Source organism: Delphinapterus leucas, chromosome 21 (assembly GCF_059928025.1).
Source record: "Delphinapterus leucas isolate spDelLeu-1000000601 "Yukka" chromosome 21, BTC_Dleu_Yukka2, whole genome shotgun sequence".
NCBI classification, from domain to species: Eukaryota; Metazoa; Chordata; class Mammalia; order Artiodactyla; family Monodontidae; genus Delphinapterus; species Delphinapterus leucas.
Genome location: NC_143149.1, coordinates 21,241,067 through 21,261,337, shown reverse-complemented (window position 1 = coordinate 21,261,337; position 20,271 = coordinate 21,241,067). Strand labels below are relative to the sequence as shown.

The window sequence follows — 20,271 nt, the reverse complement described above, 5'->3', positions numbered from 1 at the left end:
AGACATGGAAACAAATGTCCGTGGACAGAGGAATATGGATAAAGAAGATGTGGTACATATACACAATGGAATAATACTCAGCCATAAAAAAGAATGAAATAACCGCAACTTAGATGCAACTAGAGATTATCATACTAATGTGGAATCTAAAACATGACACAAATGAACCTATCTACAAAACAGAAACACAATCACAGACATAACAGACTGGTGGTTGGGGTTAGCAGATGTAAGCTTTTATATATAGCATGGTTAAACAACAAGGCCCTACTGAATAGCACAGAGAACTATACTCAATATCCTATGATAAACCATAATGGAAAAGAATATAAGAAAACAATGTCTGCATATGTATAACTGAATCACTTTGCTGTACAGCAGAAATGAACAACACTGTAAATCAACTATACTTCAATAAAAAAAATCTGATCCAAAAACAAAAACCCCCAGAAAATAAACTTGTGACTCGTTAAGAACTATTACCAAAAAAAGTATCTGCTTTCTACCTTTACAGAATTCAAGGGACCAAACCGTGAACTCTAGTAAACAGGGAATGATAAAGGTCTGAGTTAGGAAAAGGAGCTAAGAAGTAGGCAGAAGTTTTAAAGGCAAGCTTTTAAAGTGAAGGAATTTCATTGCAATAACAGAATTTAAAATGTCATCAGAGGTCACAGAAATTAGAATTACTACACCAAGGGAAAAAACAACTTTGATATAAAAAACAAATTTGAGAAGCTTTTCCAGAATGAACAAGAAATCATTATATAGATGAAGAAAAATTATTAGACAAGACCACAATGACATAGAGAATTCAGTTTTCTAAACATCAAATCCATAATACTCTCAATATGCTAATTTACTGTCATATATTTATATATAGTCATAAGTTTAGCCACATACTCAAGGAATTTTATCAGCAAGTCCAATATATGAAGATGTAAATTTACATAAAACTAAAATAAGGTTATCACCTTTTAGCAAATGATTCCATTAGCCAAATATTCCTAAGGCATAGAGTATCAGTCAACTCAAAATTCCAACTGACACTCTTGGCTCACTGCACAAAGCAAAGGTTCCCCATAACATCTTTATAATAAGATAGGACAGACAGGTAGTATCAGATCAATCAAGTTTATCAGCAGAGAAGCAATACGATGTAATGATAAAACATAGCACTTGGAGCCAGAGAGCTGGTTTTAAATTATTTTTTTACACTACCTATAGGATCTTTGGCAAATTTATACTCCTGAATTCTTTCATCTGCTAGCTATCTCATAGCGTTTTGAAAATTTAATGAGCCACTGTTTGTAGAAATGCCTAATGCCAACACTGAATAAGTGCTGACTGAGATGAAGGGCTCAAACAGATCAATGGACAAGTGAGAGTGTAAGATCTGTGTTTTTCTAATGCCCTTCCAAAGAAAGTTGCCTTTCATTTGATATTTACAGTACCACAAATCATTTTTCTGGTACCTAAACGAACTGCAGATGGTAGAGTAGGTACTGGAAATACCAAAAGGGCAGCATTAACCCTATCCAAGGAAATTTTCACAGTAACCCTCCACAGGTAATATACCACCACCAATTATACGGACAGTGCTTTATCTGTGTTGCCCTAAAGTTAGACACAGCTGGGTGCTGTGTTCAGTTTTAGGTTATCTTAGGCATATCTTAACATAGAACAATTCTTCAAGGATTTTATGTGTTTACCTTTACGTCAGAGTTCAATCTACTGATGATTGCATCAGCTTTGACTACTAATAAATTCAGTTTAAAAGGGTAGGAATTAGCAGGTTTCATAACTTACACGGATTGGAAGTTCAATTGAATCCACCGCTATTGTTAAGCAATTACCATGCAAATACATACATTCTAGGCACTGTGCTGGCTGTCAAGCCAGTAGAAATGAACAGTGTATCTAGGTGCTGGTCTCCCAAGTTCTCTTGGAACTCAGGATGGTTAAGAGCAAGATGAACTGTATACGTATTGTTGAGGGTCTCTGACAGGAAGAACTGGTTAATGTTCCTGTCAGCCTTTACGCGTGTACAATGCCTAGGACACAGTATACCAGAGCATGCTGAAAAAGAATAGTTTTTAATACCTTAACATCTTCCAGATATTCAATGTCTGCAGTGCAGTATCCATCTTTCATCCCTCTTTTTAAAACCCTAAACCGCTTTCCTCCAACTGTGTCAACCACAGACCTCCCATCAGGCAAGAAATGTACATTTCTAATTTGTAACATACAACCATAATCTGCAAAACTAAAGGAAAAACTCCAATTAATATCAAAGTTCAAGCAACAAACATGCAAGTTCTCAGCAATATTCAAAGAAAATTCCAGAATCAATAAAAATATTTACATAAAAAGCATACCCATTTTGTGTATCGCTGACACACATCCCAAACTGTTTAGTTCCAGTCTGTATACTTCTTCGAATCATCAATCTGTATCTTGGCTCAAATACATGAAGAGGGCAAGGCACAGTGGGGTAGGCCATAGTGCAAACAAATATCGGAACATTCTTGGTCAAGCTGAGGAAGAAAAAAGTTTCATTATTATATATCAGGACATACAACAAAAATGAGTGAAGCCTGCAACAGTAATAAATAATAGGCAAATTCACTCTAAAATCAGGTGATTTTTACTCTTGGTAAGAAAAGGAATCCGCATCCTTTTCATTTAAGCTCATATTGATACAATATTAATCCTAAAAATCTGTTGGTGATCCTCTTACAAGTAAATTTGAATTTGATATACAGAGTTATCATACAGAGCTAAGTATCTTTATGAATCACAAAGCAATTGATTATAATTACTATTTTATATTAAAATCTGTTTAAAATATTTCTAACATGACAGAGTTAGTATACTTACTCTTATTATAGATAATAAGAAAACGTGAGGTCCCACAAAAGACAAAAAGCAAATCATTCAAAACTTTTAGGCATTAAAATATTTTCATACTAACAAAAACAGGTAAATTCAATGAGCTAACATTTCTTCCAGATAATTAAAATGACAACACTGTGATTGCCAGATTGGCAAGAAATGTGAAGGATAAAGGCAAGTGCGCAGCTTTGGCAAGCGTGTGGGAAAACTGGCAGCGTGAATAGCACAACCATGCTGAAGAAGAATCTGGCCATATGCATCAAATGCTTTCAAAAAGATTCATATCCTTTGAACCAAAAGGCTCACTTTTTTCCTGCAAGTACTATAAGAATGGTCAACATAGCACTGTGTATAGTAGCCAAAACTTAGAAGCAAAAAGAGAAGGCCAGTAAAATAAATTATGACGTAACCATAAAATGATACTATGTTTAAATGTTCAGATTAATGAGAAAAGGAAGTTACAGAAATGATAGGATTAAAATGATCCCATCTTTGTTTAAAATGTATTCATATACATTAAAATCGGGAAGGATAAATGCCGAAATGCCAATGATGATTACGTTTGGGTTACAGATTATGGCTCCCCCCCCCACTAATATTTTCTAGTCTTTCTTCAAAAAGACCACAAATTACTTAAGTAAAGGCAATATTTAATACACACGTTTAACATACCAGTCCTAGTTCCTCTACTTTTAAAACTGTATATTCTACCATCATTGAGCACTCTTATGAACATAAAAACGGGGCAGGGGGGAAGCCAGTATACTTCTTAATTAGCAAAACTTGTAAGTACCAGGGGATGAGCTACCCCTTAAAAGAATAGCCCTGTTAGTACACAGCAAGATTCCTTGAGGCTTCTCCATCACACTCAGCTTCCCTCACATCACTACTCTTTCTGTCATCCATGGATTTCACTCTTCTGTGAGGGGTCTGGTCCTCTCACTATGTTTTAGTATTTCAAAAATACATCTGAAGCATTCTTATATCCCAGCTTTCTGCAGTGTTGGTCAAAAAGGCTTATAATCCTCACATCAGAATATTTTCTATCATAAAATCACACAATAAAATATCAGTTCCATGAGGAGACAAATCAATATCAACTTCTACAAACAAAAGATTAGAAACCTTTCTTCTGTTGAAGGCCACTAGCCCAATGAAGACATCTGGTAGACAGATATTGAAAAAGAAAATCTGCAAGCACAATTATTTTTTTCTTAGAAAGTTAGAAATATAAAATGTTTAATCTGTATTTTTTAAAAATAGAAACAGCATATAAAAATTACAATTTTGCTCTTTAGTGTCCAGTTAAAGGTAAGTGGGAAAAAAAGAGAGTTAAGAAATTAGAAACCCATGAAAGAAACTTGGACACTCAAGAAGAGACTGGTGAAAAGACATGAGGGGAAGAGAAAGGAAAAAGAAATGTAGAAGAAAGAAAGCTATACAGAGCAACAAAACCACGTCCAACCTACCAGCCCCAATTGGCTTTTATGAGCTCTTACTAGTGGTACCACTGAATCCCAAAGTTACCACCAGGTTTTTCACCTTGCTGATACTAAGTCATTTCTGCTAACAGTCAGTAGCTTCATTAATTGAGAATTTAGCCCCTAAGTCACCCCTTCCAATTTCAGTCTCAGGCCTCAAGGTCCCATCCCCTTCAAACCTCTGATTGGCTAACCCTCCTGCCAATCCAGGCCATCTATCCTCCACCTTCCCCCTACACCACCATGACTGATTCCTGAGGGATGCAGTTCCCAGCAACCACCTCACCCCTCTCCATTCCCGATTGATTCCAGGGCCTGATGTCACTGGAGGAAACCATCCTCCACCTAAAACACTGCTTCAGTGCAGAGAGCTGAGTCAGTCACTCCCAACAGAACATCTAGAAGTTACCAAATGAACTTTTAAAAACTTTTGTCGAGGACAGGGGAAGCTGGCCACTATTTGTTTAAAATATGCCTTTGACTACACTGGGTTGAACTAAAGACAGAACCCAGCTTGCCGTGAGGCTTCTCCTTACTATTTCAAAGCGTAGTAGTTCGTAATTTGATTGTTAATTTTTCTGAGAAGAAACTTACTGTGAGAGTTCAGCAGTTTCTTCATCATATATTTTTTTTCTCTCAGACAGTTCATCAGGCAGATACTTCACTATTAAATCTTCCAACAGCTGTGTGACACAGTACCTCCTATCTGCTAGATACTGAAAAACAATATTATTTTACATTCCAGTGCTTTTCTTCCTACAGTATAAAACAGGCAAAACAGTTTAACTTGATATAGTAAAGCCTTTATTACATATTTATACAGTCAGTTCTGAATTAATTTAATTAGTGAGGGGGACCATTACAATGGATGGTGCTAAACAGGTAAACCTGCCTGAGGCTTAACTCAAGAGCATTAAAGACACATACTTGCAACCTGAACCAAGTTCTGTATATAAGACCCTTGTCTTGCTATGATCATACATCTTTATTAGCAGCAGTCAGCGCTGCCCTGCCATCTCCCACACCAAAGGCCAAGTTCCATCTCACAGTGCATGAGTATCTGAAACTACCATTTGAATTGAGAAACAAAAATAAGATAAGGAATGAAGAAAATGATGCATTTATTTGCCTTATTTAAGAAAAGCAAAACTACTCCTTTTTTGTCCCCCATTTCAGTGGCAGAGCTTCCAGGTAATTTTTCTTTCAGATTTTCCTTCCATTGTCATCCCACTATGACTAATGATCCCCTTATCAAGAGGATGCTTTTCCTATGTGAGCCACCCTCTGTATAAAACGGTCCATTTGTGCCACTCCCTTAATACTCTGAACACTGCCACCCTCATGCATTTTTGTGTTATTCTCTCTTCCAACTGCCAAAAGCCATCTGACTATCCTTCAGGGTCTGGCTCCAATTCTACCTTTTGCATAAAGTGTTCCTTAGTTATTTTTTTGTCTCCCAAGAGTCCCTTACTTAACCCTTTACCATATAAAAGGCAGTTACCATACCCTGCACTATATTACATGGACAGGGATACATTATATCTCTGTAACTAAACTAAGAACTGCATAGGGCCAGGGACCAGGTCAGTGTGTGTGCAGGATTTTGGACCAAAAAAAAAAAAAAACCAAAAAAACAAGAAAAGCCCAATACCAATTTATTTAATAAAAGTAATGAGGAAAAACTCTTGGGAGACAATCACAAGATAAAGAGAAGCCAGCACCTTTTTCTCTGTAGATCCAGCAAAAAGTTTTGTCATTATCTGATGAAGTACAGAGTAGGAAATATGAATGGTGGGGAAATGGGTTATAGTAGTGGTTTTTAAGCTTTAGCATGAACCAGGGCTTGTTAAAATGCAGATTGCTGAGCCCCACCCCAGGGTTTCTGATTTAGTGGCTCTGGGGTAGGGTCTGAGAATCTGTATTTCTAACAAGTTCCCAGGGGATAGTTTATTATAAAATTAATCAAATGACAGATACTATAAAAGCAGTTTCATTACCGTTTTCTATTAAATTAAGATGTTTTAAAATTTAAGACTCATGTATTAAATTTGGGAAATACAGCCTCTCTTACAGTACTGGTAAGAATCTATTTTTGTACATTACTCGGGACCTAGGCAATTTGGCAATTGGTTTTAATAAGAGTCTTATAAATATATGGCCTTTGATCCAGTAATTCTCCTCCCAAGAATTTACCCTAAGGAAAGAGTCAAAGACACAAACCACAGTGTCAAAAGACACAAACCACAGTATGCTAAAACAAAACCAAACTTACATACCCAACAACAGGAAAATGTTACACCGCTGGACTAGCATACTGCTACAAAAATCATGTCTTTAAAATGTATTCAAATGAAAAAATGAGCAAAATGAAATGACAAGTAGGAGAAGTAGAAAACTGTAGAGCATGTCAATTTTATCCTTGTAAATATATATTTAGACTTTACCAATTATATTATACAGGGTGTCTTCAGGTCAGGACAAAGGATAAAGTTAGTTTTAAACAGTATGTTATGTTTTTAAATAATATCCTTATTTTATTTTCCTTAAAACTGAGAGAACTCTAAATTTAAAGCAATGTATCTAAATGTTAATCTGAAAAAAAGCATAATAAATATATGAGTGTATCTAAAAACTCTGGAAAACCAGGAAAGACAGCATGTTTAGAGTACTTCAACTGAAAACATTGAGTATACTAGTTGAAATAACTAACAAACTCTTTAAGAAGGAAGTTTTTTAATCTTATGTTTCCTGACTGGAACATTGTTTATGTGGTTTTCTGTTTTACTACATATAGGCTTGCTATGCTATAACAATACATACATGCCATATGATATCTGTACAGAGCTATGTTTTCTGTATAGGAAATAACTGTATTTTCAATAGCAAAATGGTTTTATCAATCTTTTAATTCATATTTGGAAGACACTTCTTTTCTTCAAACAATCCAGGGACAGAATCACTCTCCCTGATCAATGCTACCACTCAACTGGAACTCAGAATTCGAAGGCTTTGGCCTCACCTTTGGGGACTTCAAGTCACTCAAGCACGACTGAGAGGGTGTTGCTCTCTCACTGATTATGGAAGATACCCACCTGAGATGCAGCTATTTTCCTAATGCAGGTGAATAGTGCTTTTCACTTCCTAGACAAGGAGGGATGTGGGAAGCTGTGCCTCCCTCTCTTCTCGCCAGGCCACCTCTTTCTAGAGCTGTGCTGTCCAATGCGGTAGCCACTACTCACATGTGCCTACTAAAATGTAAATTAATTATAAGATTAAACAAAATTTTAAATACAATTCCTTCTACACATGTGGCTGGTAGCTACCATGTTGGACAGCACAGATACAGAGCATTTCCATCAATGCAGAAAGTTCTACTGGACACAGTTGCTCCAGATGTTAAGGGGATTGGATTAGACCTGAAATCTAGCCTAAAAATGGTGGTGGGAGGCAGGGCAGTTGGGCTTCCCCAATACTGTCATCATTAAAATTCAGTAGATTCCTGACCAGGTACTTGACCACACCTCCTTTGTTTAAAAAATTAAGTAAGGGGTCTTGGCCTTCAGACCCTCTCTGCTTTCTCCTCCCCTCTCCAAACTCACTTTTCTCTAACACTAGCATATGGGTAACAAAACAGAATCCCTTTTGGTCACTCAGCATATACAATGTAACTTATTCCGAACCTATTAATCATTGCTATGGCTGAATAAAATCAAGCTGAATAAAATCAAACCATGTTGCTACACTTAAGACCAATAAACAGAGAAGCATAAAAATGTTTACCTCTTTTAAGCTTTCCTTACAAAGGGGACAGTATGGTGTGTGATCTAAACAACGCTCAAGACAATTCTTACAGAATGAATGTCCACAAGGGGTTGTTACTGGCTCAAAAAACAACCTGAAATCAACCAAAATACATGTTAGTTCTCACAATAAACTCCCTTGGAAAAAGTGAACAAACTAATAATGGAACCATAACACTAATCTCTCTTTAGAGTAGAGGAGGAAGAAGGAGGGTCTGGTGGGCAGGAGGGGAGAGAAGGGGCAGTGGTAAATATGAGTATATCCTCCTGAAGCGTTTAAAAGTTCACCATCCACAGAGGTACCCTGCGCTGGGGGCCTGGAGCTGTACTAACATAACTGCCACTCACATGTGGCTATGGCGCCCTTGAAATGGGGCTGGTCCAAACTGAGATGTGCAGTGCATCTAAAATACACACCAGATTTCAAAGACTTAGTGCAAAATTAATGATGTAAACTATATCATTAATAATTACTCATTCGTTTTTGTACAGATTCTTATTTTATCATCACTTTAAAATTGGTTTTCTTAACAAGCTTATAAAAGCCTTACAAAAATAATCCACTAAATCACCACCATTGAATCCTAAAGAAATAGGAGGCTGAATATTCAAACAATATGGAAAAACTAATTTTTCTTACATTATAATTATTTCCTGAAACATGATACTTTGGAAGTTCCTAGAAGTACTGTTAGATGTATAGGTACTTCAGAAATCATCTGGGTCTAATCCCCTCGCCTCACAGATGAAGAAGCCAAGACTCAGAATTAAGGGACTTCCTCAGAAATACCTCTCATCACCCCTGGCCTGGTGTGGACAGTGCCGGGTGCTTTACACCATTCCCTTGCCTCCAGCACAGTTTATGTACCTGGAAAATGTTCTTTTTAAACTATCAGTCTTAGAATTACAAGCATTCTACATAATGGAAATCCTTATCCAATGTTAAGATATATAAACAAGATAGAATCACATACACACAATACATCATTGTATTCTTACCCAAATCTAAAACCATGGAGTCTCAATAATAACATGTAGAGCTTTTATAGTACTTTACAATTCCCCAGATACTTCTTATATTTTAGTCATCTGATTCTTACAAGACTTCAGTATAGGCTATGCAAACCCTGACCCCACTTTCTAAGTAAGGAAAAGCTAAATAAGGTTCAGAGATTACATTATTTGCCTAAGATGTGAAAGGGAAACCTGGGACTAAAATTCATATCTTTTGATTTTTAATCCACTGTTCTGTTACTTCACATTGCCTATTATTACAGAGTAGATTACCTTTATCTACTCTGTACTTTATTTACATTAATATAAAATATTCATCTTTTATAAAATTGTACATACTTACCTCATGCAGAGAGAACACTCAAAATCTGAGACATCTATTAATTCTTCTGGGATGTCACCGTAAGTTAATGAAAACGTACAGACTTCATTGGGAGTTTCTATTAAAACAAAGAGATGGGGTTATCTTCTTTAGGAAGAAGTTTGAAGGCCATTCTAAATAAATCAATGTGTTTTATATGAGTGTAGTGAAATTTTTACCTCCCTGTCTTTTCAGCTTATTTCTTCCATCTTCATTTACAATCACATCCTGGTCTAAGAGAGACAGCTTTCTTTTCAGCAGAACACCTTGCTCTTGAACAGAGAGTGAAAGTTCTGAGGACACTCTTTTTAAACAATCCTCTCTGGCAGGCATGTCTGTCGAATTTATAGCCTGTGCTGACCGAGCATGGTTTAGGCTTCCTTTGACAGGCTCTGAAGTGACCTCTGCTATTTCTTCATTCTACAAAAAAATACAACAAATAAGGGTAACTAACTGTATTTCTTTACTATCCTTATTCTCGCCAGAACCAAACTGAAATTCTGATGTCTTAAAATGTTCATTTTATTGTTCATTTAAACAGCACCAACTTTTAATTCTAAAACCCTGGCAAGTAAGTGATTTTTACCAGTACTTAGATAGCCCTGGACATCAAGCTGGCTTACATCATAATAAGGTTAAAGCAGTTATGCTAATATAATTCCTACTCCAAGGAAACTGAAATAAATACAATGTTCTATATTTTCCAAGAGACTGAAAGTTTTCTGACATTGAATGACCTAAATTTGTGATTAATGAGCATATACTTTACATAAAAGTTTTCAGTATAAAATAAAAGGCCACAGATGAAATTCTATTAAGACAACGCCTACTAGGTTTAAAGTACCTAAACAGATTGCCCATGATTATCTTTACTCACCCCCTTACCTGCTCTGGGCTAAGTTCACTGGCACAATGAGACTCTTCTATTACTGAAGCAAAACCAAAAGGTTTGTTTTTAATACACGGTAATGAACTCCAGGAAGAGTCCTTCAGGCCTTCTTTTAAGTTTTCAGGTGACAATAAATCACATAAAATCTGTAAGAGAAATATTATAAAAAGTAATGAAAATTATAAAATATTTGGTTGAGGATAATATAAAGTTACCTAATATTTAAGAATTTGGGGGAAATTTGTAGCAAATAACTTCATATGGAGTATAATCTACAAAAATATCATACACCTAGAACTAATATAATATTCTGAGTCAGCTATCCATCAGTTTAAAAGAAAGAAAACTTGTAGCCAACTTTATTTTTAATGAGCAGGGAAGGAACAGGTTACGTAAAAAGCAGAACTTCCATATTGATTAAAAAGTCTCGCAAAACCAAGGTGTGCCTCAGTGGGGTCAAATCACCTCAAATAAATGATTCAAAAGGAAGGCACGGGGTGGTGAGTTTGGTAGCCTGAGAAGGTACCCAAGGTAAAGGTTGACTTTTTTTTATTTATTTACTTTAGCCGCACCCCGAGGCATGTGGGATCTTATTAGTTCCCCGACCAGGGATCAAACCCATGCCCCTGCATTGGAAGCACGGAGTCTTAATCACTGGACCGGCAGGGAAGTCCAAGGTTGACGTTTTAACATGAGGTTTGTAGAAAGAAGAGATCTTAAGAGAAGTGGAAAATATTACCTTTGAACATCAGTGAGTCCTATCCTGTCAAAATAGTTCATGGTTCATCCCAATGTATATTTTAAGGTGGACTTAAGAGTGTTTATGTGAACTTGGACCTTTAACTACTAAACTCTAAAATTCCATGTGTTTACGCTGAATTTAGTTTCTCCCTGAACGAGTGACCTGCACAGTCAGTCACCACTGCCCAGCATTATTTGTGGCACCAAATGGCAGCTGTCCGATATGAGAGGCAGCTGCAGTATCAAAATCTTGGGTGCTTCTCTCAGGAATATGTCTACAACTCTCAAAGAAATGGGGGTGGTTAAGACGGAGGAAGAACCTGGCTACAAGGAAATGAGAGGGATTCAAATTTGTTTGCTTGTCGCATAAGCTGTGTGTATATGTACAGCAGACGATTTCTTAAAGCCTCAATTTGGAGGTTTGGCTTTTCAGCTGTACTGTCTCTCAATACACAAAACTCAGAATTTTTCATGAGTCTTTACAATGTAATTAAAAAGGAAATATATACAATGTAAACAAAAGTGTGTGTATCTGTATGTGCTCAAGCAATACCCCATCTAATGAACAAACATTTTAAAATTTGGGTATGGTTTTACATTTCCTGATTTTAAAAAAAGGTATTAAACACACACCCACTCTAGAACACAGCACCTCCACTCCTAGGTATTTACTGAAGAGATATAAAAACATATGTCCACAAAATGACTTGTATAAGAATGTCCATAGCATCAACTGGAAACAATCCAAATGAAAATTGCCACTAACTGTGAATATCACAAACTGTGGTGTGTTCATACAATGGGATACTTGGTAAACAATCAAAAAGAAAAAAATTACTGGATGTATCTCAAAAACATTATGTTGAGCAAAAAAAGCCAGACACAAAAGAGTATATGCTGTATGATTCCATGTATACGAAGTTCTAGAATAGCAAAACTATTCTATGGTGATAGAAATCTGAACGGTAGTTGCCTCTGGAAGCAGGGAGATCGGGGATTTGCTGGAAAGGAGATGAGGGAACTTTCTAGGATGATGGAAATGTTCTATATCTTGATTGGGGTGCTGGTACATGACTGTATAATTTCTCAAAACTCACTGAACTGTAAAATCCATGCATTTTATTGTATGTAAATTATACCACAATTTACCAAAAAAAGTACTGAGGAAAAATAAATATTTCAAGGCAGTAGGTATCTTGCATTCACCTGACCTTATTAACGAACAAACAAATATTTACAGAAGTATAAGGATATCCAGCAGCATGGAAAATGCAAAATCATAAACCCTTAAAAAGTCTGCAATCTCACCAGGGCAATCACTCTAGCAAAGAGAACAGTCAGAAAACACACAACAGTAAACCATTTTTTGTTAAATCAGTGGGCTAGAACATGCGTGCAAACAAACCTTATAGAGGATATAGCAATGTTAGCTGTATTCATAAGGCATTTGGAATCTGAGAAAAATTTCAAAATTCATACTTCAAGGTACTAAGAATCTCCCAAGGTGCTTGTTAAACTATGCCCCAATTCTGGAGATTCTAATTCCAAAGGTCTGTGGTAGGGCCCAGGAATCTCTGTGTTTACCAGGCACCCGAGATGATTCTGAAAAAAAGCCACACTCTGAGAAACACTACGAAGGTAATAAATAACGTGGCATCTTTGGGGGACATCGAGGGGAGCATCTCATGACAGGGCACTGAAATTATATTAGGGTAGATTTTCCCAAAACATTTTTCAAAGACTCTAGTCATCCCAGATGCTCTGTGGGTAAATCTGGCAAAAGCTGAATGCTGTTGTCATGCTAGCAAAGCAAAAACTCTTGACAAAATCCGAAGAAATCTGTTTGGTTTGACCCAATGTTTTACAAAGTCATTTGATCGGAGAACCCCCTTCCCTTTTTCCTTTTAATTAACACCTACTGACACATCGCTGAACAAACTTTGGAAAGGGATGTATGCAGTACTGAGAATATTAAGGCAAAACAAATTGAGTGGGGCAATACCACTGGCAACCATGGAAAGCAAGCAAAGTTGAGACCTGAAATGAAAGGCAAAGGAAGCCAATAAAAATTCCTGAGCAGGAACATCACGACAACAATGTTTAATTAAGGATGATTAGCCTGGCTCCCATGGAACAAACTATTAGAGAACATCTAAATTTAACTAGGCAAAAATAATGCATTTAACTACCTCTGAATGAAATGTTTTGATTTCGGTAAGAATTCAGTATGCTAATAAGTATATAAGCCTGAAAACTACTTGTCAAATTGCTACTGAATTTGACTTATGGACACTCCTTATGTTCTTACCCAAGATTCTAACTGGCATTTGTAAAAAGACCTGTGTCGTAGCCCTACCTTGAAGTATTATAGTTGGTAAACTGATTACCTTTTCTACTTCTAGCTTTGCAGGTGCGAAATCTTCATCAAGCGCTAAGCACTGAAGAAACAGTTGTAAGGCATCACCTAAAAAACCAGCATCATGGAGGACTTTTCCTTTCCTGAAGTAGACCTTCAATAAAAGCACATATACATGACTTTTATGGATGGAATTGTTTTTAAAAAAAATCAGTATCAAGGGGAAAACAAAAAGAAAGTCTGCTTGGAAATACTCATTTTGAAACTGACTGACTGACTGAGGAGGCCCAAGCATTCTAAAGGCATATTTACACCTTGCCCTGGAGAGGCACCTACAGGGGAGCTGAGGCCCAGAAAGTGACTTCAAAACCACATTTCTCATTATATCCCTTCAGTGATAAGTCCAGAGGGTTCTTTCTTTTTAACAGTTGTAAAGCTGTCCGTACAATCATTTTCCCTCTTAACATTCACTGGACTTGTACTAACCAGTCATGCCATCATGGAATTTTGAATCATTTTCCTTATTAATTTATAACTTTTAGAGCATCCTTACTATACTGTCCTCAAAGGCACAGCTTTGAATGGAGGAAAAAGTCACATAAAAAAATGACTTCTGGCTTAAAGAATATATATGGGAGATGGACTAATTTGCCTTGGCAGTTTGATAAAAAGGAGAATTAGTAAACTGATTATATATTATATACATGCCACAAGTCCTTTTTTAAAACAGCATGGGCAAGGCAACCTCCTTTGACCCTATCTACCACAGTTAACCACAGCCTAATCATCCAGTTCCCATCACAATGCCTCAGTCAACTGTTCAGCCACAAGGACCTCTTCTCTTTCCGTTGATAAAACCTCCTCCATTGATAACCAGTTTGGATCCAGCTCTGCAATAGGGCCAGTTGTGTCTCTTTGAGGAAATGCTGTATATTAAAGTCTGTTTTTTTCTGTGCCTTGAATTCAGGTTGTTCTTTGGTTAGGAGACAAAGGTTTCTTATAGTTTAAAAAACTGTCATGATATTCATCCACTCAAAATATTGACCTTAGATTTCTAGAACTCTATATTTAAAGAATCACCCAATCCAGTCCATTATAACTTATAACCATAACTGAATGCATATTCCCTGCAGTTGAAATTTGTAAATGTATGCAAATGTAAGACAGCAATTTTACCTCAGGCCAATTTGGCAGTTGAAAGAGAACTGCATTTAAATCTTCTATGGCTGCTTTAAACTCTCGCAGACCAGCATATGATTCAGCTCTGTAAATTTTCAGAGTCAAGTCGCTGGGCTCTGAAATAAATATACTATGAAGGTTTGATTATTTTTAAAAGATTATTGTATGACCCACAAAATACATCATACTAGATTACGAACTGACTCAGTGATTCTAGTCAGTAACCACCAAAGCAAAGGCAGTGAACCAAGCACTTACAGGTGCAACCCACTAGTATGTTACAATTTATAATTTATATCAAATCCTTATGATTATTTTAGTGGAGGAAATTATGCTTTTTAAAAAAACAAAATATTTTTATAATATGAATAATCATCCCTAAGAAAATGTTTTCTTAAAATAGGTCATTCTGTTAAAATGTAAAAGACTCATGTCTTAGATGTTTAGAAGATTTGCCTTTTTGTGGTAAATCTTACTTTTTTATACCAATTTTGAAATCCTATTTATAAATGACCATATGTGTAATCACTGCACATGGGATCCCATAGTTACAAAGACTGACCAAGGCACGGTCTTAGGAAAGTACACAGTGATCCTGCTTCTGGAGGAAATGGGTTGGTAAGACTCAGTTTTTTTAAGAGGAAAAACATTTTTAATTCCTGCCATTAGCAAAAATAGTATTGGACAGTCCCCAGACAGATTTAATTTCAAATATTTGAGGGAAAAAAGCTTTGTTGATAATTTCACTATGTTCTCCATCACTACTTGAGAAACTAAACTAGTATCCAACTGCACTCAAAATTTCAGACAGTTGGTTCATTTATGATACTACAATCAATTACTACAGGTACATAGATTGTAAAACTGAAGTCTAGGCCAGAAACTAATTTTCAGTACATCTACAGATGACATAACTTGAGTCTTCTTTGAAAGCTATTCATCTTTGGAGGCTTCCAAAATGTATGCTTATAAAACAAAGCATTCATTGTGGGAAGGGTGTAAAGACCCATAATGCCTCATTCAAAAAACAAAAACTATAATAAAACAAAACTCATTAATAGCTCCCTGATTTACTCTAGATTTTTTTTTTTTAATTATTTATTTTTGGCTGCAGTGGGTCTTCGTTGCTGCACGCAGGCTTTCTCTAGGTGCAGCGAGCGGGGGCTACTCTTCCTTGCAATGTGCAGGCTTCTCATTGTGGTGGCTTCTCTTGTTGCAGAGCACGGGCTCTAGGCACACGGGCTTCAGTAGCTGTGGATCGCGGGCTCTAGAGTGCAGGCTCAGTAGTTGTGGCGCACAGGCTTCGTTGCTCTGCAGCATGTGGGATCTTCCCGGACCAGGGCTCGAACCTGTGTCCCCTGCATTGGCAGGCAGATTCTTAACCACTGCACCACTAGGGAAGTCCCTACTCTAGTTTTTAAATCATTGCTTTTCTACAGATAAATCTAGATTAAACAATTAAATTAGGCCTTTTTCAGTTGCTGGTACTTGAGAACCCGAATTTAATTGTTCCCTCAGATTTATACCAATGAAAAATTTTCAAGAATAAAATTAATATTTCATGAAAATATTTCTTCCTCAGTAGAAAAAGACACATCTGGCATATTACATCTTTTGTTTCTTAAAGCAATATAATTGTAAATCATTATCTTTTAACAAAAATGCATAGAAACTGAAAGCTCCATGTGATTACTCAATCAAGAATGAAGAGTCCAAGCTAGACCCTGAGAGGGTTTAAAAGATTTTACTTTATCCACGTCTTCGAGGAGCTTACAGTCTCATTAGAAAATTCTATTTTCTTGTGAAATGGCACCATGTGATCCTGATTTCACAAGCACAACTGGAGTTCAGGAAACAGAGCAGTGTGTGCCAGACCAGTCCAAGGAGTAAGCAGTCACTACAGCAGCATCCAAACCCTTGAGCTGGAGAGGACGGTGACCAGGACGTGCACAGCTGGGTGCTTCCAACAGCATTCTTGGGACCCCGCCTGTGCTCCAGCACCTCCAGAGACAGGGGGTTCACGGTCACAACAAGCAGCCCACTCCATACACGGATCCCTCACTGGGCTTTTTATCTTCTCACATGTTTTTTTACAGCAAGTCCCCATGGCATGACACTTGACGCAGTACACATTCGGACCTCGTAACGCACCCTCTGATCAAGGCCTCGCTGCTCAGTGGTGCCCTTTACGCAGCTTCTCTAGGGCAGCACTGAGGGAAGGGGAGGAGGAGACCTCCGCCTTTAAAGCACCCAGTCAATCTACAACGCTTCTCCCCTCTGAGGGAAGCAAGAAAGGACTCATCTCATCTCAACACAGAAGCACTCAGGCTATCCAGACTCCCTGGAAAGCTAGTGTCTACTGGGATTAGAAAAGAGGTGGACCCCATGAAGAGACGAGAAGAGGATCATATTTTAAAACTCTTGCTCCCCAAATCCTCATAGGTCATGTTTTTATTGAGAACTTCAAATGTCAATGGACTACATTTTTTTTTTTTTTTTTTTTTTTTTCAGTACGCGGGCCTCTCACTGTTGTGGCCTCTCCCGTGGCAGAGCAAGGCTCCAGAGGCGCAGGCTCAGCGGCCATGGCTCACGGGCCCAGCCGCTCCGCGGCATGTGGGATCTTCCGGGACCTTCCGGGACCGGGGCACGAAGCCGTGTCCCCTGCATCGGCAGGCGGACTCTCAACCACCGCGCCACCAGGGAAGCCCAATGGACTACATTTGAATGACTCTGTTTGGGTGGGAAAAACCCCACCTCATCAATTGAGTTCACACTCTCCAATATGTTTTAAAAGAGATTAGGGCTACCCCACTTATTTCCTGCAGATCCTTCTTACTTCAAAAAAAGAGCCAAATGCACTAATTGGGGCCCTTCGAATATGCTAAGGATACAGAATGTCTGCCCTCCGTATCCACTTTTGCAACAAAGGCAACTGAAAAAGAACGCCATCAGCCTGGCATGTGTGTGATTAACTCAGGTGTGAAACAGGCGACAAACATTTACTGTCTGCTTCCTACCTGGCCCTGCCGACGCTGGAATGAACTAGTCACCTCACTGCACAGGCCACCAGGCGGGCCTGCCTCTCAGTCCACAGCTGCAGGTATGCAGTGCCTGGCACATTACAGATTCAATTTGTTGGAAAAATGAAGAAGTATAAAGGTGGGGTTTGGGCTAAGTGTACTGAGCATGATTTAAATCCCACATCTAATTGTCTCATTCTACCTCCAGATGCATCAAATTTCCAACAGCCTGCTGTGTTTTTCCTCAAGTTCAGTACACTTCTCACCCCCCACCCCCCAAACAAGGTGTCTGGTCACTATATTCTGTTAACACTGACGTCCCAAATCAAACCCTTAACCGTGGTCAATTTTACCTCCTCTAATATTTCCCAAATCCATCCCTGGTCTCTTCCAATCCTACTGCTAACTGCCTTAGTTTTGGCTTCCAGAATATCATTAAGACTATTGTAGCAGCTTGCTCACCGCTCCCCGTGCCTCCAGTTTTACCTATATCCCCACCATCCAGAGATGAATAGGCATTTAGCAAAACATCCCAGTTTCTCCCTGCTTGGGTCCTGCCCATCTCTCCAGCCTTATTTCCCATCATTATGAGCCTCCCACTTGACTCCAACAAGACCTAGCTGCTCACTCAGCCCCATGCATGCCTTTCTACTCACATCTCCTCCTTTCTTCACAGAGCTTCCTCATCATTCTTTGTGAGACCACCTCAAACCAACTCCCCTCAGTCTGGATAACTTTTTCTAATTCAGTAAGACTCAGCTCACCAGTCTCTTCTCCAAGACGCTTTCCTTTGCGTCTACTGCCACTCAGCATCCCATAAGGATTCAGAGCATGAGCCTGGAAGCCAGACTGCCTGGGTTCAACTTCTGGCTCCTCCACTCACTCGCTGTGAACTGGGGCAAATTGGCAAACCCCTCTGTACCTCAGTTTCCTCAGCTATAAACGTGAGTTTCTGTCCACCTATGGTCAATTAATCTACGACAAAGGAGGCAAGACTATACAATGGAGAAAAGACAGTCTCTTCAATAAATGGTGCTGGGAAAACTGGACAGCTAAATGTAGAAGAATGAAATTAGAACACTCTCTAACACCATACACAAAAATGAACTCAAAATGGATGAAAGACCTAAATGTAAGACCTGATACTATAAAACTCTTAGAAGAAAACACAGGCATAACACTCTGACATAAATTGCAGCAGTATCTTTTTAGATCCACCTCCTAGAGTAATGGAAATAAAAACAAAAATAAGCAAATGGGACCTAATTAAACTCATAAACTTTTGCACAGCAAAGGAAACCATAAACAAAATGAAAAGACAACCCACAGAATGGAAGAAAATATTTGCAAATGAACAACTGACAAGGAATTAATCTCCAAAATCTAGGAACAGCTCATACAGCTCAATATCAAAAAAACAAGCAACCCTATCAAAAAATGGGCAGAAGATCTCAATAGATGGTTCTCCAGAGAAGACATACAGGTGCCCAGAGGCACATGAAAAGGCTAATTATTAGAGAAATGCAGATGAAAACTACAATGAGATATCACCTCACACCAGTCAGAATGGCCATCATCAAAAAGTCTACAGACAATAAATGCTGGAGAGGATGTGGAGAAAAGGGAACCCTCCTACACTGTTGGTGGGAATGTAAATTGGTACAACCATTATGGAGAACAGTATGGACGTTCCTCAGAAAACTAAAAATAGAATTATCATACCATCCAGCAATCCCACTCCTGGGCATATATTCAGAGAAAACGATACATACACTCCAATGTTCACTGCAGCACTATTTACAGCAGCCGGGACAGGGAAGCAACCTAAATGTCCACTGACAGATGAATGAGTAAAGAAAATGTGGTACATACATACAATGGAATACTACTCAGCTATAAAAAAGAATGAAATAATGCCATTTGCAGCAACATGGATTGACCTAGAGATTATCATACTAAGTGAAGGAAGTCAGAGAAAGACAAATACCATATGATACCACTTATATGTGGAATCTAAAAAAAATGATACAAATGAACTAATTTACAAAACAGAAACTTAGAAATCAGACTTAGAAAGCAAACTTATGGTTACCAAAGGGGAAAGGTGGGGGGAGGGATAAATTGGGAGTTTGGGATTGACATATACACACTACTACATTTAAAATAGATTATCAACAAGGACCTACTGTATAGCACAGGGAACTCTACTCAATATTCTATAATACCCTAAATGGGAAAAGAATTTGAAAAAGCATAGATATATGTATAAATGAATCAATTTGCTATACACCTGAAACTAACACATTGTTAATCAACTGTACTCCAATATAAAATAAAAAATTTAAGGCTTCCCTGGTGGCACAGTGGTTGAGAGTCCGCCTTCCGATGCAGGGGACACGGGTTCGTGCCCCGGTCCGGGAAGATCCCACATGCCGCGGAGCAGCTAGGCCCGTGAGCCATGGCCGCTGAGCCTGCGCGTCCGGAGCCTGTGCTCTGCAATGGGAGAGGCCACAACAGTGAGAGGCCCGCGTACCGCAA

At 38.1% G+C, this 20,271-nt stretch overlaps 1 protein-coding gene across 6 annotated transcripts in view; it reads right to left on the bottom strand.

Annotated features, from left to right (window-relative positions):
• Window positions 1-20,271, bottom strand: part of LONRF1 (LON peptidase N-terminal domain and ring finger 1) — a 44,848-nt gene that overhangs the window by 15,497 nt on the left and 9,080 nt on the right. For 3 of the 6 annotated variants that reach the window (XM_022571112.3, XM_089903674.1, XM_089903676.1), the window contains exons 2-10: window positions 14,711-14,829; window positions 13,566-13,688; window positions 10,434-10,583; window positions 9,728-9,968; window positions 9,531-9,627; window positions 8,154-8,268; window positions 4,968-5,089; window positions 2,376-2,534; window positions 2,101-2,263 (exon numbers count right to left, since the gene is read on the bottom strand). In XM_022571112.3, coding sequence (XP_022426820.1) covers window positions 2,101-2,263; window positions 2,376-2,534; window positions 4,968-5,089; window positions 8,154-8,268; window positions 9,531-9,627; window positions 9,728-9,968; window positions 10,434-10,583; window positions 13,566-13,688; window positions 14,711-14,829 — 1,289 coding nt within the window. The remainder of the gene's footprint in view (window positions 1-2,100; window positions 2,264-2,375; window positions 2,535-4,967; window positions 5,090-8,153; window positions 8,269-9,530; window positions 9,628-9,727; window positions 9,969-10,433; window positions 10,584-13,565; window positions 13,689-14,710; window positions 14,830-20,271) is intronic. The other 3 variants (XM_022571113.3, XM_089903677.1, XM_089903675.1) reach the window with 2 other exon arrangements.